The sequence below is a fragment of the Somniosus microcephalus genome, chromosome 1, assembly GCF_052327205.1.
Source record: "Somniosus microcephalus isolate GS21.2 chromosome 1, FLI_Smic_1.0, whole genome shotgun sequence".
Classification (NCBI taxonomy): Eukaryota; Metazoa; Chordata; class Chondrichthyes; order Squaliformes; family Somniosidae; genus Somniosus; species Somniosus microcephalus.
In genome coordinates, this window is record NC_140987.1 from 49,252,046 (window position 1) to 49,275,655 (window position 23,610).

General features: G+C 45.8%; 1 protein-coding gene across 12 annotated transcripts in view; it reads left to right on the top strand.

Moving 5' to 3' along the window:
- tenm3 (teneurin transmembrane protein 3) overlaps positions 1 to 23,610 on the top strand; it is a 2,019,778-nt gene that overhangs the window by 1,874,051 nt on the left and 122,117 nt on the right. For all 12 annotated transcript variants that reach the window (XM_085979187.1, XM_085978950.1, XM_085979196.1 and 9 more), the window contains one exon: positions 1,856 to 2,041. In XM_085979187.1, coding sequence (XP_085835313.1) covers positions 1,856 to 2,041 — 186 coding nt within the window. The remainder of the gene's footprint in view (positions 1 to 1,855; positions 2,042 to 23,610) is intronic.

The window sequence follows — 23,610 nt, forward strand, 5'->3', positions numbered from 1 at the left end:
CCCCTTACTCTTTGACCCAGCGCAGCAAGTCAGAGGTGGGCTCCTGGCACCGAAGGGTACCCTCTTTATACCTGGCTCGTGGAACCCCAAGCTTGCCAGGTGTAAGGAAATACAACCTGAGCCATTGGACCACTCACGCCATGAGCGAGCAGACCACTGGACTGCTCAAACAACGCCACCGCTGCCTGGACTGGTCTGGGGGTGCTATCTGCAGTACAGCCGATAGTGTCATATATTGTGGTCATCTACTGCATTCTACACAACTTTGCAGTGCAACAGGGGGCAGCAAATAGAGCCTACACAGCAAGAAGACCTTCCACTATTTGATGAGGAAGACCCCATTGACGGCGAGAATGGAGCAGCAGGGCAGCAATGCCAGCCAGCAGCCATATCACTTTGGCAACAATCGATCAACTGTCGCTTCATCTGAACTACTCCTCCCCTCTCATTGCATTAACAGTCCTGAGCACCATCTCTTACCAGTCATTCTCACCTCCAGTCAAGTACTTCCAACCACTGACTAACATTGACATTAAGTTTCAGCAGGTACAATAGAGCCACCTTGCAAACAAAGTCACAATTTCCAATAGTGTGACTTTTTAATGGCTTACACAACGACCATCAAACAATATTTTTATCCACGTGTTGGCTCATAGTGCCTTTCTTAAGTGACCTTTTTGCTGCTGCAGTGGCTTCATCGTGGGTGATGGAAAGCTACTGATGCTCAGGTGATGAGGCATTGACACGCTTGTGGTCAGCGATCTCTAGGAGCTAGGGTCCATGAGGGCCCGGCTGCAGACCGCAGCATTTCAGCTGCTGCCGGGGCAGTCCGGCCCTGCTGGCTTCCCGGCACCATGGCGGGTGTTGGTTAAAGGGGGGTGGCGAGGGAGAAGATGTGCTGTCGTCCTGAGAGAGAGCGACATGTGCCACTCCCACTCCATGGAGCCGCAGCTCAGCATTCCCACTGATCCACAGGAGAGCAGACTGTCGGAAATCTGTGATGCGATTGAAGCCCCTGTCGGTTCACTTCCCCAGCCTCCCGAAGGTGACGGACATGGTGGCGCTCAGAGCCTGAGGGGTTTTTTTTGTTTATTTTTATGGGATGTGGGCTTCGCTGGCAATGCCAGCATTTATTGCCCATCCCTAATTGCCCTTGAGAAGGTGGTGGTGAGCCGCCTTCTTGAACCGCTGCAGTCCGTGTGGTGAAGGTACTCCCACAGTGCTGTCAGGGAGGGAGTTCCAGGATTTTGACCCAGCGACGATGAAGGATGGGCGATATACTTAAGTGGCACCAGTTTGAGCTTCATTCAAAGCTGCAAGAGATGATGGTGCAGATTGCCGTACAGTTGGCCTGGCTGCAGTGTCCATAGAGGCGACAACACGCTCCATGGTAGACTGCTGATAACTTGCGCATTGCGGACTTCTTTGTACTCTCAGACATGGTGTGGCAACTCCTAGGCAGGCTGGCCAGTACCGCGAACAGTCCACTGGTGCGTAGAAAGTAGTCATGGAACCTGATGTGTGTTTATGCCAGCTATTAACAAAATATGTAAATGTAAGCTTGTAATTGGTAAGAAATAATTACCATGGCTATTATGGAACAGGAGTATTTTTACAGCAAAATAATTGGGAAATGTTGACAGAAGAACATTGAGTGCAATATTTTTCTTTGCTCGTACCAACTCAGTTGTGCCACACACAAGCTTGAATGGTAGGTTGTTAAAAGCCTGATTTAGGGGAACTGACAGTGTTCTAATGCAGCACTTTGGATCATCATACTTGCACAAGTATTAATTGTGCATTGAGGAAATTCGAACGCGTTACTGACAATGCTGGGTCTATTTCTGCTCCACAGAAATCTGTGCCGTGGAGTGCGGGACACATGGCGTTTGCCTGGCGGGCGCCTGCCGCTGTGAGGAAGGCTGGACGGATGCAGCTTGTGACCAGAGAGCATGCCACCCTCGCTGCTTGGAGCACGGGACCTGCAAAGAGGGCAAATGCGAATGCAACCAGGGCTGGAACGGCGAGCACTGCACCATAGGTAGGTCCTTGGCAGAGGATAATACGAATGATGCCCATCTTGTACTGCAGAAATGCCTGCGGTGCAGTAATGAGAATATCTAGTGGTAACACTCATACTGTTTCTGATACCTGTACATGATTTGATTTGTCTTGTAAGAGAATTGTGTGGTGGAGTAGGGGGAAAGGTGACATTTTTCTTGCTGCCAATTTTCACGGAAAAGCTCATCAAAGCTACAAAGCGGGACATAAGTAAGACTATCTCCGGGGGGATTTTCTTCCCCTCTGTTCCTGTAAAATCAGGTATTCAGATGTCTATTCCACATAAAGTATTCAACACCATAGACTCAAAGTAATTCTTCCTTTGGCAATAATGATTGTGAAAGTAACCTTTAACCTCTGAGAAGGTACATCTGGATTATTATTCAAAGAAAGTGAGAGCTCAGGAAATAAATAAAAATGAGTGGTAAGTAAATTTAATCTATATATATAAAGCGGCTCTGTCCCGATGTCTGTCTGTCTGTCCGTTCTCTATACGTTTGAAAGTTACAGAGCGTACCGACGCGCGCGTCACCTCAAAAGAAAGCTTGCGATTCCGGACCGGTCATAGGCATATTTACGTTTCGGCCGGACAAAAATCCTGCCCGCGGTATCCGAAAAACGTTTAGCGTTCCGCTCATTAGCATCTCATTAGCGACCGTGTGACGTCGAGGTCGACCAATCGGACGGGCGCATGCCATCCTACAGTTGAGTGTCGAGTGACTCGACGATTAACCAATCCTACGCTTCGGTGACCTGACCGGTCGACCAATCGGTGCGTGTGTGGGTGGGCCTTATCCTTCTGAACCGAGATGAGTGGCCGTCATCTTGATTTTTCACAATTTTTTCCCCCACACTTTCTGTGTGTTAGGGAACTAAGGTAAATATTTTAATGATGTGTTAGGGAATTAAATAACAATTTAATAGGGGGGGGAGAGCCTCGGGAAATCGCGGGGGGGGAGAGAGCCTCGGGAAATCGCGGGGGGGGGGAGAGCCTCGGGAAATCGCGGGGGGGGGGGGAGAGCCTCGGGAAATCGCGGGGGGGGGGGAGAGCCTCAGGAAATCGCGGGGGGGGGGAGAGCCTCGGGAAATCGCGGGGGGGGGGAGCCTCGGGAAATCGCGGGGGGTGGGGGGGGGAGAGCCTCGGGAAATCGCGGGGGGGGGAGAGCCTCAGGAAATCGCGGGGGGGGGGGCGAGCCTCGGGAAATCGCGGGGGGCTCGCGCCGCCCGCACTGACCGCGCATGCGCCGCCCGCCCACAGCGGCCGTCCATCAGCCGCGCGATACGCGGGGACCTCAGCTCCGGACCTCAGGCGCTAGGCAGGGGGAGGGGCCGGAGAGAGGGACAGAGGGGAGTGGGGGAGGGGAGGGGTGGGGGTGGGCGAGGGGAGGGAGGGAGGGAGACGGGAGGGGAGGGAGGGAGGGGAGGGAGGGGAGGGGAGGGAGGGAGAGGAGGGGAGAGGAGGGGAGGGAGAGGAGGGGAGGGGAGGGAGGGGAGGGATAGGACAGGGAGAGGACATGACAGGGAGAGGGGGGACACACAGGGGCAGGGAGACCAAGCGCCCCAAAATTGCCCTCGCAACGCGGGGCTCCCCAGCTAGTACAGATATATAAGGAAACGTTTCTTTATTCAAGGAGTGATCAATGTTTGGAATAAGCTGAAAATAGATTTTTCTTGTGCCACTGGACCTGCCAGATGCAGACAAGCCCAGCAGTGTTGAGGTAATGCTGACTGTTCCACTTATTAAACCGAAGGCAGAAAGAGAAAGCTAGCACTGAAGACAGTGTATTGTAGGAAGCTACCACAACATTGATGCCAGGGCAAGTTTGGTAGTATAGGTGTTGTGGTGTACCTGGAGTAAATAAAGGCAGCCTGAGGAGCAGGAGACCAATTGTGGAAGGTTCAGGAGGGTGGGACTGGGCTACGAGCAGAATCTCCATATGTTGAAGTCTTGATGCATCAAACTTTTAGCCAGTCCCCCTTGGAACTCGCTATATCGAGACTTATTCGATCGCACCTCCCAAACCTGCGACCTCTACCACCTAGAAGGACAAGGGCAGCAGGCGCATGGGAACACCATAACCTGCAAATTCCCCTCCAAGCCACAAACCATCCTGACTTGGAAGTATATCGCCGTTCCTTCATCATCGCTGGGTCAAAATCCTGGAACTCCCTCCCTAACAGCACTGTGGGAGTACCTTCACCACACGGACTGCAGCGGTTCAAGAAGGCGGCTCACCACCACCTTCTCAAGGGCCATTAGGGATGGGCAATAAATGCTGGCCTTGCCAGCGACGCCCACATCCCACTAACGAAACAAACTTGTGCCTTTTTGTCTCACTGTCTTGATATTTGGTTCCATTGGCCCAGCATTATTCATAATTATTTGTTTTAAGCAGGCAATCTTTCTTTTAATAAACTAATAAGGTAAGTAGCAAAAACAAAAATAAAGGGAAAATGTGACGGTACACTGGTTATGTCAGAGGGAATTCAAAGAGTAATGGTTTTAACAATTTTGTAAAGGTGCTGAAAATCATATCCGTTATCACCATGACCTTTTGAGAAAGTTATGCCTGAGAAATTTACACTGGAATTTTTTTTCCTTCAATTTGCACAAATGTCTCTGAAAAGTCAGTCATTTCTGAGTCTGAATAACATGAAAGATCCTTTGCAAAGTGTGGTAGAGAATTGTGATTCAATCAAGATGGTTAAATCTACCATTTCAGCTCACAATAGCCCAGCAAGTTTGCTCATTGAGTAGCTGAGCCAAAATGCATTCAACATCCACATGCGTATACTTTGTATTCCCTGTTTTTGCATTTTGCACCAATCCTCATATATATTGGCCCGTATTTTCCATTCGCAGGCCTCCCGCGTGCGGAGGCCTGTGATCTGGAAAAATCTACGCCCTTACCTGAGGGCTCCTGGGACGCACACACTTCCGATCCTGGGCCTCTCTAAACTGCCGGTGTGCAGGGCCCACGTATCCCAGAGGCGCAGGCGGTTTGCAGCGTCCCTGGGATCACGTGGGCCATGGGGGGCCAATCAAAGAAGGGAATCTCCCTTCATACACTTGACAGGAAGACCTGCCAAATACTGTATATGAAAGGAGATCACCCCAAAACATAGTAAAACTTTAAATAAATTTTTTAAAAATCACATTTTTAAAATGACTTGATATTACAATAAATTAAATATTTGAATAATAATTTGAATAATTGAAAAAAAATAAAGTTTTTTACGGGGCAAAAAATAAACTTACCATTTTTTAAAAGTATTTTTAAATGATAAATCAGTGAAAACTTTTTTTTTTACTTTTTCAACTCTTATCCTGGTAAAAGCAGGCCTTACGCTTGCTTTTATCAGGCGCAAGAATTGTAAGGGTTTTCTGCGGGCGGAGGGTCTCCAAAAAGCGGAACTATCCACCCGCAGAGGCCCTTCTCCCGGGCAGCCGGAGGATCTGTCAAGACCATTCTTGACAGGTCGGAAATGCCGGTTTTCAGTGCATGCATGATCGGAATATCTGGGCCATTGCTTTTTAAGCCCCTAAATTATTTTCCCTATGTCACTTGCCCTGCATGGGCTGCTGCCGCTCCAACCATCTGTGTCCTACCGCTCCATGACTTTCAGTTGTCTGCATCCCCTGCTCAACATATTGAAAGTCCAGCGCACTACACCACTGTCTCACCCCATTGCCTATTGACAATACCATCACATTTAAGAGTAACATTTTATTTTTCTCCGCCCCAACCCTCCGTCTGCTGAAGATGTTCACTCCTTGCTTGGATGGCCTCCCATCTTCCACCCTCCATAAACTTAAGCTCATCCAATACTCTGCTGCCCGTATCCTAACTTGCACCAACTCCTGTTCACCCATCATCCCTGACCTACATTGGCGCCCGTTTAAGCAACGCCTCAATTTAAAAATTCTCACCATTGATTTCAAATCCCACCATGGCCTCACCCCTCCCTATTTCTGTAACCTCCTCCAGCCCTACAACCCTCCGAGATACCTGCGCTCCTCCAATTCTGGGCTCGAATGCATCCCTGATTTTAATCGCTCCACCATTGGCGGCCGTGCCTTCAGCTGCTGAGGCCCTAAGCTCTGGAATTCCCTCCTGAAACCCCTCCGCCTCTCTACCTCTTTTTCCTCCTTTAAAACGCTCCTTCAAATCTACCTCTTTGACCAAGCCCTGCCTTAACATCTCGTGGCTCGGTGTCAAATTTTGTTTGATAAAGCTCCTGTGAAGCACCTTGAGACGTTTTACTATGTTAAAGGTGCTATATAAATGCAAGTTGTTGTTGTCGTGTATTGTTACCCGGGTGCTGGTGCCCCTGATGCGTCGCCCCACCAGCCGTTGTTCATGTGTGAGCCTTGATGGTAAGTGTCGTCAGGTTGTTTGATTCGGGGGAGGAAGGACACAAACCGGAGCCAGGTCTTGTCTTCACTTGATGTCCACATATGTACACTTTCAGGAGCTGATTACTGATTAAGAGCAGGTACCAGAATCAAAATTTCCTCTCGCTAATCCAGGGGTACTCAAGCCAATTGTACTGAGATCAGTTAATGTTTTCATAGGACAGGGGATCAAACCTAGGACCTTCTTGAGCTACTGGATGGCCATTACCCATTGGGGAAATCTTAATAATATAACATTTGTAGCAGATCACTTTGTCGGGTTTTGGTGTGAAAGAACGAAAGTGGAGATTTCAATTTCATGAAATTCCTATTAGGAAAGGTAATACAAGGCTATTAGTTCCAGAATCATGGTAAGGAAACTAATGGGAGGTTTGGATGAATAGACCAGATGCTCCTCTCCTACCCAAAACATTAGAAGGTTACTAAAAGAATGAGTGGAAATTGAAATTTCAGTTGTAAGACTACTGAAAGGACTATCAGTTTCTGAATAGTACAGTCCAATCCATATTGCTCTGTAGCAGGTAGCAGGAAACAGGCAGATATACCTCTGAATGCATACGTGCTATTGCATTACCTGTCAACTCCTCTGGTGAGCTTCTTGTCATATACGTATGGCATTGCTGGGAAAGCCAACCAACATGCTCACAATGCTTTTTTTTAAAGAAATGTTTTGATTTAATGATAATCTTGTTCTGGCATTCACTTCCTGCAATGCCTTCAACACTGGCATGTTTATCGAACAACATTGATTTTCATATACGTGCATTTAGGCAATTCAAACAGGCACTTGCCTCAGGGAAATTCTAATTCATTTAAGCTGTGCGCAAAGGTGATGCTGGGGTCGGGGGGGGTGGTGAGCAGGGTGCGGGGAATACAAGCAGCAATCTGTTTTCATTCTAATGCTTCAATACAGTGGGGAACTGCATCATTATCAAATGCAAAGAGCTGATCTGTTTTGTTCCACGAAACTACAGCCGGCAGTGCTGAATGATCCATCAGTAACACATTAGTACATAGAGCATTCAGAAAAACGGTGCATCCTGCATGTTTTGAAATTATATGCCGGAGGTGTACGTAATTTTTTCAGTTGTCGCATTGTGTCCTTATTTCTCTTCACTTGAGATTGCTGTTCGGATACCTTGACATTTCCTATCAAGGCAGCAAGGAGAACCCTGACAGTGTAGTCAAAAGCTCTTAATTGGGATATCCTGGTTTGGATGAATTTCCTCATTTAACAGATAATTTCATTGAGCAGATTCCCCTCCACACCAGTTTAAGTATGATTGAGTCAATTGGTCAATGAGAAAATGTTCCCTGTGAAGAAGTCATCATTGCTTCCCCTCTCCCAATTAGTACTCAATCTGTGACAGTAACATTCGGCACAGTCAGTTGAGTAGAAGCTATGGCTTGGACTCCTTGGCCTAGAAATTGAGTTTGCGTTGTGCCAGGGCTTTAGCGCCGGAAGTTAGCGCCGGCGCTAAGTCCCTTTGCGCGCGCCAAAAATTCAGTAGCGCCGCGCCCAAACGGCTGCCGGCGCTACTGAAGGGTTTTAGCGCCTGAAAACTGGCGCAACGCACCGCATTGCGGCGCTATTCCGGCGCTGCGGTGCGGCAGGCTCGGGAAGTGCAGGCCTCCTCCTTCCGTTAAGGAGGAGCTGCCTGCACCCGGCCGCGGCCCGCGCAAATCTCCTCAAAAATGAGCCCGGCACCTCGGACAAGTGCCGGGCTTGCATTTGTTCCGGGGGCGGGGGGGGGAGAAGTCCGGGGAGGGAGCTGCGGGCAGGCGGCCGGCGGGGAAGCGGCCGGCCGCCGCGCCTCCTTAAAGCGCCGGCGCAGACTCCGGCAACACTCGTTTGCCGGAGTCTTAGTTGCGGCTGCCACTGGCGAGGCGGCCGCAACTGAATTTCGGCTTGGGGCCGGGTTACCACGGCAACCGGGACGCTGCGCACACCGATGACGTCATCGGCGCCAGCGCAGCGCTACCGGTCTACCGCCGCGGAAGGGCCCCAGGCAATTTAGGAACCGGCGCCAATTGCAGCGCTAGGCCCTCTAGCGCCGCAAAATCGGTGCTAAGGGCACTGAATTTCTAGGCCCTTGTTTTTATTGAATGAGTTTAGAATTATTGGACATTTACTGGATGATTTGACACACATGGCGCATAACTCACAAGGGCGAGGAATGAATGTTATTGGAGCTCTCATTCACCGCTGGTTGATTTTTCACATGACAGTTGCTGAGTTCATCCTGGAGATGGACTATCTGCTGTGCACATTGTGGAGTGATGGAAAAATGGGCAATGTTCATAGCAATTTTCTCCCTTCCCCTTCCCTCCTCTCCTGGAGGCATTGATTGCTTTCTGTGGCGGTATAGTTCCGCAGGCACCAATTGCCCACTGATAGCACAATCAAGAGGCCATTATTCATTTGTTCATCGGATATTCACCAAGCTAGATGCAGTTCTCACTCAAACTCACCCACGCATATTTTCTAGCTGGGTTGCTTGACCATGATCAGGACAGGGGAATCCCAGCCAATTTTCATGTCATTAACCCAGGGAAGCTGAGATCAGTGGTTGCACCCCTACTGCTGGTCAACTGAGATCACCTAACTCAGGACAGACTGAAGTCCATAAGACTCAGCAAAATCACTGGATAAACTTGCCGTGCCATCAGAAATGGGGCTATTTTTTAGTAAATTAACAGAAATGGTATTGGAGCAATGATTATAAATGACATTGGCAAGCTTCATGGCCACAGCATTCAGGGAAGGATAATTTTAAAACATATAGTTGACTATTCTGTTCTCAAAAATATCTGATATGATTCTTGTAAGAATCAGATAGTTCCCCAATACTTGGTTGGATAATAACTCCAGAAGATTTTAGTGGTATTTCTAGGAACCTGAATCTAGCCAGGAGCCCATGGAATGGAAATATTCCACAAGTCCTCCTCCAAAATATTGATAATACAATTTTTGGGTTAACTCCACTACAGTTTCACTTTGGATTAAACGTCAGACTGGTGACTCGCACAGTGCCACCACCATCCTTTGTTCAACATTTTCACGTGGATCCAAAGGATTTACCCAAACACAGGAAAGCAACAACAGTTCAATTTTGCCATTGGAAGTCGCACCGTTCCAACACTTTACATTGTCTAATAATATAAACAGAAAATGCTGGAGATACTCAGCAGGCCAGGCAGCATCTGTGGAGAGAGAAACAGAGTTAACGTTTCAAGTCTGTGACCTTTCGTCAGATCTGGAAAACGTTAGAGGCAATAGGTTTCAAGCAAGCACAAGTGCTGGGAAAGGTGGGAGGGGAGGAAAGAACAAAAGGGAAGGTCTGTGATATGGTGGAAGGCAGGAGAGATTAAATGAACAGCAGAATCATTACCAGCACCTGCTGTCCAAAAAAATGGGGCCAGTGGTTATGATCTGAAATTGCTGAACTAAATGTCGAGTCCAGAAGGCTGTAAAGTGCCTAATTGAAAGATGAGGGGCTGTTCCTCGAGCTTCCGTTGAGCTTCATTGGAACCGTGTAGGAGGCCGAGATCAGAGTGGGAGTGGGGCAGAGAATTCAAATGGCAAGTGACCGGAAGCTCAGGGACACGCTAGCAGACTGAACAGAGGTGTTCCGCAAAGCAGTCACCCATTCTGCGTTTGGTCTCTCCATTGTAGAGGAGACCGCATCATGAACAGCGAATACAATATACTAAATTGAAAGAAGTACAAGTAAATTGCTGTTTCACCTGGAAGGAGTGTTTGGGGCCCTGGACAGTGGGAAGAGAGGAGGTAAAAGGGCAGGTGTTACATCTCCTGCGCTTGTATGGGACGGTGCCGTAGGAAGGGGAGGGGTGTTGGAGGTGATGGAAGAGCGGACCAGGGTGTCGCGAAGGGAACGGTCATTGCCTGTTATCCTTCAAGCCAATTTATGGTAGGGGTTGAGACGAGTTGCAATTTGTTACTGTGTACTTCAAATCCTCCAGTTCTTACTGCAAATCATGACCCCCAAGTAAATTGTTATTAAATCCCCTGCTTTTGTGCACAGCACTTCTCCAAATGGAGAAACAAACAACTGGCTTATATTTTTCTGGGTTGACAGATCATCCTTTTCTCACATACAAATCTTTGGGGCATATTTTTGAAATTGTGTAGGAACCAGACGTCAGCAGGAGCTGCGGATAATAAAGTCCCTGCTGTTTCCTTGTCTTTTTTTGTCCTTTGCTGATTTCTAATGGAATGGGAATTTCAGTGATGGTGGGGTGATGTCAATATTAATCGCTATGTTCCAATGATTTGGCCTAATTGACTGTACTAAAACTGATCTATTCTCCAGTATGGCGTAACATTCTTTACATGAGTGTCAACTTATCTTAGACTAATTTTTCTTGCAAATTGGTCAATTTGCATGAAGTCTGTGCGTTTCTGTTCTGGCCTGTCAACGCTGCTTTAAAATAAAAGTCTTTAACATCAAACATGGGTGGTTGATACCATCTGTTTGTATTATTTGCCTGCAGCTTTTTACTCACGCTGTGAGATACAAACTGCGACTCTTTAATTGTTAGTCTTCAGAAAAAAACGTACCATGACTAGAATTAATATTTAGACCTACACATGTATATGTGCACATAAAAATGATCGTTAAATACGAAACCCATAACTGTAGATAAATGTCAGTCTTGTGTTTATTAATTAATCCCCCTGTGGCTAATGGAGGTGAGAGTTTAGCAGTGTTTAAACTTCTCATTTTCCTCTATACTCTAAGCGCTAAAAACAGATTTGCTGCAGTATATGTTCGTCCCCCGAAGGTGCTTATTGGTTTGAGCTTGTGTCAGCTTCAGTTCAATTGTCGCTTCAGAAAGCACTTCGGTTTGAGTGAAATAGTTACTAGACGATAGCGATGAAACAGGACTGCGCCAGTGGGGATCCCTTCGTTTTAAACCGTGTTGTCTACCTGAATTTAGCGTGAGAGTTGCTGCCGTCCGAGAGAAACCGGCAAGTCAGCACAAGCTTAACTATCTGTTTAGGAAACTTTCAAAAAGACGTCAGCAGCAGATCCCACAAGTAGTTTCACCAAGCCCAGAACTTGCAAGGAATCCCCTCAGCATCCCCTTGATGGCCGGCGCGGACACGATGGGCCGAAGGGCCTCTATCCGTGCTGTATTACTCTATGACTCTATGACTCTATCACCTTCAAGGTAGCAACGAATGGGAAGGGAAAACGTAGCTGGCTCCAGTCCACGCAAATTGGTCTGGCATTTCGCAGTTGTTACAGCTGTTCGGAGAGAGCCGAGCCAAGTTACAACATCTGCTTTTTGAATTTATTGGTGGATTAAAAGAGAACTTTTTCAGTGTAGAAACATCTATACTGGCAATGGCTCCCTCAGATCAGGTACATGTAAGATTTTCACATCATTCTCAGCCTGTTATATTATCTGTAATTAAAGCTGTTGAAACACAAATGATGATTCTACACCCTTTTATTTTCTCAGGTGGTTGTCAAAGTGCTGGAGATTAAAATTTATGGGGCAGATTTTCCTGTTTCTTTGCCTGGGCATATTAGGTCAAACTGGGGGCACTGAATAGAGGAAAATTGGCCGGGAAGAAGCCCTCCTATTTTTCCATCTGGAAATCGAATGGGCTCCCATAAATGTGCTCTTCCCTGCCCCATTTTTAACAACAGTTTGAATTTATATAGCACCTGATGTACAAAAACGTCCCAAAGCGCTTACCAAGAGGCGTAATCGATAGCTATGGACACCAAGCCAAAGAATGAGCTATTAGGAGTAATGATCAACTGTTTAGTCAAAAAGGCGGGATTTAAGGAGGGTCTTAAAGGAGGAGAGGAACATGGAGAAGCAGAGGGATTTAGGGAGGGAATTCCAGAGCATGGGGCCTAGGCAGCTGAAGGCACAGCCACCAGTGGTGGGACAAAGGGAGAGGGCATGCACAAGATGCCAAAGTCAGAGCAACAGAGGGTTCAGGGAGGAGGAAGTTGCAGAGTTGGGGAGGGACGAGGCCATTAAAGAATTTAAACGTAAGGATGAGAATTCTAAATTTGATGTGTTGGAGTTCAGGGAGCTATTGTAAGTCAACGAGCACAGTGGTGATGGATGAGCCAGATAGGCTACAGTCAGCAGAGTTTTGGATGAAGTGAAGATTACGGAGGATAGAGATTGGCAGGCCAGCCAAGAGAGTATTGGAATAACCTGGAGGTGACAAAGGTGTGGTTGAGGGTTTCAGCAGCAGATGCCCTAAGGTAGGGGCGGAGATGGATGTGAAAGGCAGCGATGAAGGTGAAAACCCTGGACTCATTCAAGAAACAATGAGATGCTGCAATGGCGGTGGGGGGAGGGGGCCTCCTTTTGCGCTCTAAATTCTATAATCCTTCTAAATCATTCCATGTCATTGCCTCACATGAATACCAGCTGTGACCAGTGCAACTGCCTTTTTTCTCAAGTAAACCCACTCTGCAATTGTATATTTAACGCAACATGTTTAATTCACCCTTGGGATGTGGGCGTTGCTGGCAAGGCCTGCATTTATTGCCCATCCCTAGTTGCCTTGAGAAGGCTGTGGTGGGCCTTGCTCGCTAGGCCACTTCAGAGGGCAGTTATGAGTCAACCACACATATAGGCCAGACAGGATTCCTCCCCTAAAGGACATTAGTGAACCAGTTGGCTTTTTAATGACAATATGACAGCTTCATGGTCAGTTTGTACTGATACCAGCGTTTTTTATTTTTCCAGATTTTTAAAAACTGAATTCAAATTGTCAAACCGCCATGGTGGGATTTGAACTCACGAAAGCATCACTCCCTTTGCCGAATTTATTACATATAGCAGTATCTATTACAGTATTCCAGCATCTGCAATTTAGTTTATATTACATACTACAGTAGCTCTCATAGTACAGAATCTATTACACATTACAGTACCTTTCATAGTACAGTATCTATTACATATAGTATTCTAGCACCTGTCTTATTACACTTTCTATTACATATAGTATCTTTCATATTACAGAATCTATTGCAGCATCTGTCATACTAAAGCATCAATTCAGCATTCAGTTATTGGTATCACAGTTAAATGAGGGAAAACAACCTTGTAAGCTTCAAGCAGTAAACCAGAACTGTGATAAAAAGATTCAGATGACATAAATGTCATAAATGAATCTGGGCTGATGTTGGTCATAATGCAGGGTACAACCATGTGTATGTACACTGGAAAGAGATGAACTTGAAGAGGAGCCTAACAAGATTAGCTGGTAATTTTCAGGTAACAAAATTGCCCAATATATGCCAAATAAAAATCATTTATTACAAATGTATGTGTTTCAAAGAAGTGGCAAAAAATGTGTGATGAATAACAATTAGGTAATGAAGAAACGGTGCTTGAGCAATTTAGTCAGATTTAGGGCTCAATGATTGAACTGAACACAGTTAATGTATACCCACTTGCACATTATTACCATTTCATCATACCTATTAATATCTGACAGTGAATAATCTGGGTCTGATGATGAGTTCCGTCTATTTATTTCCTTAATGGAGCATTAATGACAGTGGTTACTATTCATTGCAAAGATTGCTGTAAAAGTGAGGTTAATTGTTAATGAAGAGTCTTTACTGGCTATTCAGGAAGATAATTAACTAGAGGCTGGCTTTCAGATGCGGCGCATATTTGAACGGGAAACAATCTGTGATAAAGCACAATGGTAAAAATTCAAAGTGGAAAGTCGCCTCTATTTCATTCACTGTTGGTCTCCACACCACAAAACAGATATACATACAGTGGAAAGGGTACAGAAAAGAATCGCTAGACTGCTCCCAAGGGAAAAGTGATTAAATCTGAGGGGAGATTAGAGACACTCAGGCTCCACAATCTAGAAAGAAGGTCGTTAAGGTGGAGCAATTTCAATGAGGTACATCAAATATTATTAATAAATGTTAGCGAGAAGGTACACTCAGATCATTACTTAAAAGTAAGTTAGAAATGTAGAACAGAGAAATGGAAATGAGTGAAAAGAAATGTAAAATAAATATATCAGGTGAAAATCTTCTTTACATCAAGTGTGACCAAAAAGAATAAAAATGTCAAGAATGAGAAAGGGCCATTCCACCCATTGAAATGTATCCCTCTAATATCTGAAGTTTCCCTTTATAGCCCCACATGCATTTTGAACATTGCCAATTACCTCCACTATCTGCCTGGCAAATCATTGAAATCAATATAAAGAAAATCGGATGGTTTCTATAATGGGCGGCTAATCCATAATGTTTTATACACAGGTAGTAGGTTAAATGTCTAACCCTATATTTCAGGGTTCTGTTGGATATGTGCCGAATAACTGGAGAGTGGCCAATGTAAAACCCTTCCCTAAAAGGGAAACAGAACTAACCTGGGTAATTATAGCCCCTTTTACTTTATCACCTATGGTAGAGAAAATTCTGGAATCTTTAAAGGGGAAATTACTATTTATCTAGACAAAGAGAAAATAATTAGAAGCAGCCAACATGGATTTCAGAAAGGAAGATCATGCTTGGCAAACCTGTCAGTTTTTTAAGGAGGTGACAGATATGGTGGATGGAAGAAATGCAGTGGATGCGTTGTACATGGACTTTCAAAAAGCCTTTGGCAAGCTACCATACTGTTGGAGAATATTAAGGAGTAGAGACATAGATGGAGGGTAGAACATTGGATTGAAAACTGGTTAGAAGGAAGGAAAGAGTAAGAGTTAAGGTCAGTTTCTCAGAGTGGTTGGAAGTCCCACAGGGTTCCATTATAGGCAATGTTCCCATTAAGCTGTCTGGAGATCCCACGCAGGCCACTTGCCGGCTTTGACAATAGGAAAAACCGCGCATGCGCAGTAATTTGAATGGGCCGCGCACCCCAAAAAAAATTAAAGGGAACATTTTTTCTGGGACCGCCTCTCTTCACCGTGTCAATGATATGGTGCTCGAGGGACTGGTGTCCATATTTGCAGGCAATACGAAAACATAGTAAATAATACTGAGGACCAAAGGAAGCTGCAAGGGGATAATGATAGAATGGGCATAAAAGTGGCCAATGAAATTCTGTCTCAATAAATGTGAGGTGATACATTTTGGTAAAAGAAATGTAATAATTATACTTTGAATAAGGGAAAGCGGGGGATGTGGAAGAGCAAGGGATTTGAGCGTTCAGGTTCACAAGAAAAAAATTGCTGCACCTCAAGTGGATAAGGCCATAAAAAGGGTACTGAAATATGAGTTTTATGGCCAGAAGGGTAGAGTATGAAAGTTGAGATGCAATGGAGAATCTATATAAAACCTTACTAAAACCACAGTTGGAGTACAGTGTGCAGTTTGTAACTACAAACTATAGGAAGAATGTTGAGGCAATAGGAACACAGGAACAGGAGTAGACCATTCAGCCCCTCGAGCCTGCTTCGCCATTCAATGAGATCATGGCTGATCTGCGATCTAACTCCATATACCCGCCTTTGGCTCATATGCCTTAATACCTTTGGTTAACAGAAAGCTATCGATCTCCGATTTAAAATTAACAATTGATCTAGCACCATAGAAAAGGTGCAGTACTGATTCACTAGGATGCTGCCTGTTATGAGGTAATACAGAGAAAGACTTGAAAAACGAGAACTGTTAGGGGGAGAAATTCAGTGGCACCCCCTTTGGGGCGCTAACGTCGCCGGGGCGCTAATTTTAGTGCCCCCGAAAAAGTTAGCGTCCCTGCGCCATAAATTCAGCTACTGGAAAGCGCTCCCCCTCCTTCTTGGGGTGCTCCCAGTGAATTTTGCGGCGTTCCATGCAACAGCGGCACGTAGCGCAGCGCCATTGCAGGCCTCCTCCCCGATTACAGGGGAGGGGCCTAGCGCTGCGCGCACCGGGGGCCTGCTGGACCACCGGGGAGCGGGGTTCTGGGAAAGCAGCCCAACACTCGAGAGGAGTGCCGGGCTGAGCGGTCGCGGCCTGCAACTTGTGTACAGAGGCAAGAAGGAGCAGATGCTGGCAATCAGCCAAAAGAAAAATGGCCGCCCGGCACCTGTCCTTTAATTTGCGCCGCCGCCGCTGCCAAAACGCCCCCTGAACTGGTCGGACATATCGTCCGGCGATAGTTGTGGGGGCGCAAGGGAAGTTTGCAGCCGGAGCTGAATTTCGCGGGAGGCGTTAGCGGTGCCACACCCGGGCGTTAACAGGAGGCGCAAAGCAACCCAATTTTCCCCCCTTTTTGTTTGAATCTCGGAGACTACAGTGTGATTTGATAGAATTATTTAAAATGATGAAGGCTTGGAACAGTGGCTAGAAACAGACTATTTTCAGGGATTGTCCTCTGAAACTAGAGGACGGACAGATCAAGTGTAAGAGATTTAAAACAGAAAGCAAGAGCAGCTGAGGGTTGTGAGGCTGTGGAATGCAGTAGCACAGTTACCGATAGAAGTCATGTCAACATTTAAGGATAGGCTGGATAGGTGGTTGAAAGAAAGGGCAATAAAGGGATATGGGAATGGGCGGGGGATTTGGACTGCTTCTCGTGTGGCGGGTAAATGACAACACAGACTGGTTGGGCCAAACGGCCTATTTCTATGTTGTAATTTCTATGTAATTCACAGTGGCTACACACTAAAAATAGCATGGCAATACATTTTGAATTTAGATCTGCTGCACCCTGATTTGTATGTACATGCAAAACTGCAGTGCTGCGAAAAATGCCTTGAAATGATAATGGAATACTCCAGGGAAAGCGCACAACATTTGTAATTCAGTCCAGTGGTTTGTTTGATGCATTTATTAGAACTAACTCAGATTACAAACTGCACACACAACCAAATAAAATCAGTTGAATAATAATGGAATTAGAAACCTGTTCATGAGGTGGAAATTAAAATCCTGTTCAGCGGGCTTACCTCAGTAACTCAAGTCTTGAATTCAGTTTTTACTTAAAGATCTTAACACTGTTTGTTGTTTTATTCTTTATTCTTACACCGGTGGTTACAGTGCTAGAAAATTGACACTGGAGCGATAGATGCTGAGTTCCCCCCGACTTTGGAGCTGAACGAAAATAAAATGCTATTATAATGATACACAGCCCTCGTGAAGGAAGTCATCCGCTGGAGGGAAGTGTATTCTTAACACTTTGTTTTACTTCAGCACTCCACTTGGTACTGACGCCGGGGACTCTGTATCTAGCGCTGCCATGTCATTTGAATGTTGCAATGGCTGATCCTAACAGATGGAACGGCTATTGGACTATGGGGGTAAAAAATCAAATTACCAAAAAGAAGTTAAGATTTACCTTGCATTTTTATCTCTAAGGACCTTCTGCTGAGGGCTTCATTCCTGGTTTTTGCGAGCCTTCCCAGGAATATTTCTATAAGATTGAGACAACAATGCTCTTACATTGAGGGGCCAAGTGGCCTATTCCTGCTCCTATTTCTTATGTACACTAGTTTGGCCGTTTTGTTGATTGAGGAAGGGGCGGTCAAAGTTGAGAGTGGTTACTTCACCCAAAGTTCAGGATTAAAATAAAGAAATATAGGCCGAGAAATTCAGTAAGGCGCTGCCAGCTTTGCGGCCAGTTACCGCCCAAAGAGGGCTTCTGCGCCAATAGAGGAGTTTGCGCTGATATTCAGCGCAGCGGTAATGGCGGCGGTAGCCGTTAGCGCTGCGCCGGCACCGATGACGTCATCGGTGTGCGCAGTGCCCCGGTTCCGCCCCGATACCGGCCCGACCCCCATATTTAGTTGCGGCCGCAAACAGCGATCAGAAAACGGGGCCGTACTGTAGCCTTAGTGGGGCGCTTTAAGGTGGAGGTGCGGCCGGCCGCTTTTTTGGCGGCTGCCTGCCCGCATCTCCTTCCCCGGCCTCCTCCACCCACCCCCCCCGCCCCCCCCCCCACCCCCGCGGCATTGCCGGCTGCTTTCCGCGAACCCGGCACTTCTCCGTGGTGCCGGGCTCATTTGCCGGCACTATCCAGCGGCGATCTCCCCGTTGCATGCACCTCCCCCTTAAGAGAAGGAGGAGGCCTGCAGTACCGCAGCCTGCCGCTCCGCAGCGGGTGGCGCAGCGGCGCCTAGAGCGCTGAAATTCAGTTTCAGCGCCCCAAGCGGGGGCGGGCACACCCTGGAATAGCGCCCGGTTCCGACTTGGGGCGCAAAAACTGAATATCTGACGCGCGCAACTGGCTCCGCGCTCAGCGCTAACTTTTGGGCGCACGCCAGCTGGCGGGCCCAAAGTGAATTCCTAGGCCATAATGTCGGAGCTAAAGAGGAGGCTGGGTAACAAGAAGAAACACTGACATTGGTTGCGGGGGAGGTGTTGTTACCACAAGTGATAAGGAAATCACTTGATAGGCCCTTGTAGAGTCAACCTGTCCCAGATTTTGTAGAATTGGCCTCTCCCTGAATATTGCTCCATCAGATCCTTCGTAGCGGTGAAGGCGGGAAAGCCTGAATTTGTTGGGCAGTGATGCTGGCAAAGGTATGAACAATTCCACATGTACATCCCATAAACATCAGAGTTGGTGCATGGAGGAGGGTTTCAGCAGCAGATGGACTGTGGGGTAGCCGGGCGATGTTACAGAGGTAGAAGTAGGCAGCCTTTGTGACGGAGGGGATGCGAGGTCAGAAGCTCAGCCCAGCATTGAGTCAGAAGCCAAGGTTTCAAACGCTGAGGCAGTGCCCAGTGAGGGGGATGGAACTGTTGGCAATGGTATGGTACTTGTAGCAGGGGCTGAAGACGATGGAGATGAATAGCTGCTCGAGACACTTAGCTGTTTTGAGAGGTTTGGGAGCTATAACCATAGTTGTTTTTTTAATATGAATCTCATCAGTATTCCACTTCTACATGGTGTAGTACACAGCACAGTAGTTATGCCAGGTGCACCATCATAAAAAGTGAATTCTGTTGTGAGCAACTAATTGTAAAAAAAATAGTTTTACACAAACAGTGGCTGGGACATGAATGGTGGAGGCAGAATTCATAATAGGCGTTAAAGGGAAGTGGATAAATATACAAAAATAAATTTTTGAAAGGGCAGGGAATCGAATAAAGCAAATGGCTCTTGCAGGGAGTCAGCACAGGCATGATGAGCTGAATGGCCTCCTCTTACATAGTAGTACATGGTATTGCATAGTATTTACAGCACAGAAACAGGATATTCAGCCCAACAGGTCCATGCCAGGGTTTATGCTCCACACAAGCCTTCTCCCACCTTCTTCATCTAACCCCATCAACATATCCTTCTATTCCTTTCTCCCTCATATGCTTATCTAGCTTCCCCTTAAATGCATCAATGCTAGTCGCCTCAACTACTCCTTGTGGTAGTGAGTTCCACATTCTAACCACTCTCTGGATAAAGAAGTTTCTCCTGAATTCACCATTAGATTTATTAGTGACTATCTTATACTTACGGCCCCTAGTTCTGGTCTGTCTCCCTCACAAATGGGGATTTGTGCTGTCAAATTCTACAATTTGGTACATTACGGTCTCCATCATTTGTAATACTGCAATTTAAGAAGAACTGGGTAAAATGTGTATGAGTGTCAGAGGTCACATCTGCACTGACCCATTCTAATTTTGTTGCAAAAGCATAAGTAGATGTAACTTGTGTTAAGATTGCATTCTAAAAAGAAATACAGAGATTATGCTGCTAATTTTATATCAAAACAAGCCAGACATTTTTTTGGTGATGTGTTAGACAAAGAATCGTCGATATCATAGAAACTTGCAGCACAGAAGGGGGCCATTCGGCCCGTCGTGCCTGTGCTGACTCTTAGAAAGAGCGGTCATGCTTAGTCCCACACCCCCGCTTTTTGTCCATAACCCTGTGAGTTGCTCAGCCTCCAGTACCTGTACAACTCCCTGTTCAAATTATTTATGGGATCAGCTTCCACCACCTTTCCAGGTAGAGCGTTCCAGCTCCCGACAACGCTCAGAGTGAAAAAATTTCTCAACTCCCCTCTAGATATTTTGCCAATGATTTTGAATCTACGGCCTCTAGTTATTGACCCACTCGCCAGAGGGAATATTTTTTCCCTATTTACTCGATCAAAACCCCTCATCATCTTGAAAACCTCTATTAGGTCACCTCTTGACCTTCTCTGTTCCAAGAAGAACAGTCTGAACTTTTCCAACCTCTCCTCATAGCTGAAGTCCCTCAGCCCTGGTAACATCCTGGTAAACCTCCTCTGTACCCTTCCATCTTTTCTGAAGTGTGGTGCCCAGAATTGTCCGCAATACTCCAACTGAGTATTGAGAAATGAGGAAGATTTCTTCTCTAATTGCTCTGTAATAACATACTGTGGGAAGAATTGATTGTGATGTGCAGCAGCCTCATATACAAAATAATTTGCATTTATATAGTGCCTTATCAGATCCCAAAGTGTTTCACATACATTGAATTCCTTTTGAAGGTTAATCAGTGTTGTTATTTAAACATGTTCTTTTTGAATGTATTTATGATGAGATTACATGTAGTGACCAGAGAGCAGTTCTTCCCCCCCCCCCCCCCCCACCCGCTGCATTTTAAAATACATTTTGCTAGAATTAGTGATTGGAGGGAATCTTCCTGCTATGTTTATGATGCCACTGACACTTGGCAATCAGAGGAAATCTTCCACAGACTGTTCTCAACTCCCAGGTTTTTATCCAATACAGTTATTTGATGTACCTGCCAAGCCTTTTACAGCTGACAGTCACTTACTCCCTTCTGCTTCGTGAAAACAGGTTGTTTGTACCTAAACTAAACCCATAAAACAATACAAAATCAAAAAGCCATGTTGCGTTTGATTTGATTGCGAGCTCTTCCTGTCGTGGCCACGTCTGTGATACCTCTGTCAGCTGGTCCTGACGAACATAGCAGCTCTATTACTATCACTCGCCAGAATAAGCCACCAGGGTCACTTTCAAAGACTCACTTACAGGAACATAGAAACAAACTATTCTCCATTCTCTGAGCTCAGCAAGACCACCAATTGGAGGCTGCAGCTGACTTCAGCATCCCTCAGCTAGGGAAGGAAAAATCAGCCACGGTTCTCATTCCTGTGTCAGCTGTGGCTCAGTGGGTAGCCCACTCTCCTCTGAGTCAGAAGGTTGTAGGTTTAAGTCCCACTCCAGGGACTTGAGCACATAAAGCTAGGCTGACACTCCAGTGCAGTGCTGAGGGAGTGCTGCACTGTCAGAGGTGCCGTCTTTCGGATGAGACATTAAACCGAGGCCCCGTCTGCTCTCTCAGGTGGACGGAAAAGATCCCATGGCACTATTTCGAAGAAGAGCAGGGGAGTTATCCCCGGTGTCCTGGCCAATATTTATCCCTCAACCAACATAACAAAAACAGATTATCTGGTCATTATTACATTGCTGTTTGTGGGAGCTTGCTGTGCGCAAATTGGCTGTCGTGTTTCCCACATTATAACAGTGACTCCACTTCAAAAAAAAACTTAATTGGTTGTAAAACGCTTTGAGACGTCTGGTGGTCACGCAAGGCACTATATAAATGCAAGTCTGTCTTTCTTTCTGATTGCTATAGGAACAAGGGTATGGCCATTTAGCCCATCGAGCTTGATCCGCCATTCAATCAGCTCATGGCTGATCTGCATCTCAACTCCATCTAACCGCCTTGGTTCCACAACCTTTGCTTAATAAAAATCTATCAATCTTATTCTTGAAATTTTCAATTGACCCCCCAGCCTCAACAGCTTTTTGAGGGAGAGAGTTCCAGATTTCCACGACCCTTTGTGGGAAGAAGTGCTTCCTGACATCACCCATGATAGGCGTAGCTCTACCTTTAAGGTTATGCCCTTAAATGGCCTCTCGAACCTTGTACACTGTATACAATGTATGACAATGTGTTGTATCTAAGGAACAATTGCAATTTAACAAAAAATATCTACAGCTCTGTGAATTTGCATGTGAAAGCTGAGAATGCAGAGATTTCCCTGTTCCGTGTGATGCTGTTCTTAAACGTCTGTATGTTTTATTTCTCAAGCACACTTTCTGGATAAGATAGTTAAAGGTACTGCATGTTTTTTGTTGTTGTTATGCTGTCTCTGTATGTACAGTAAATAAGTAACCAACTCTTTTACCTTATTTGTATCATGGTTTCACTATTTAAGCTTTTGACAGCGAATGCATTAATGAGGCATTTATACTGAGTTATGTCTGCAATATTTTTATAGCAATTAGTACCTGAAAATCTCGATAGTCAATTAGCTGGAATAGATTTGCTTCAGATTCATTTGTCCTCTCTTGCACATTATAGCTGGTGGCACAGATGCTAACTCACCGGCTGTGGCACTGCAACATTGCTCAAATGTAACTGAGAACAGTGCATTCCTGTTACACGTTAATAGTTGATGCGGGGGGGGGGGGGAGAAATGAGTCACCGAATGCGGAATTTTTGAGGAGTAATTTCATCATGCAAGAAGAAATCAATCGTAACAATGTCGAGCACTGTTTTGTAGCTATGTGTGAAACTGTTAAATGGTTTGGAGTAAATCTGATACAAGTTTAATGATCATGGCACCTCATCTTTCATTAATAGTATTTATGTATTTTAACAGCGTTTCTGAAATATTTTATTTAGTTTGCAGAAATGTTCCTGTAACTGCACTGCCAGACATGTCTTATTTGAGCCGATAGCTTCGACAGTAAAACCAGTCTTCATTATTAAGAGCAGCAGCAGGAGTTTTGTTCAACTCACTCACATCTCTGTAATTGGAAGCATCCTTTTTCTTATGTTTGTATAAATACGGATTCTGAATATGCCATTACTTTTAATTATGTTTCCACAATTTTCCTCCTTGTCCATAATAGCAGACAAGATAGGATATAAAGGTAAAGACAAAAGCCCTAGGGAGATTGTTACGGACAATCCCTCTCCGCTCTCTGTCTTCAAGCACGTCATTTAGCGTGATTTTTTTTTAATTTTAAAGTTTTTTTTTCTTCATATTTTTTTTTCTGTTCAGGCTTTTTGGTCTGTGTTCACTGTGGTTCTTATGGTTATTACGTTCTGTCCGTCTTAAGTCGTTCCACATGCCGAGCTGCTGTTTCTGTTGAAAACCTTGTCCGTCCGGTTCAGTCCATCTGCAGTCTTGATTAGGTGCTCAGCTCTCTCACTTGTTTCCTGGCCTT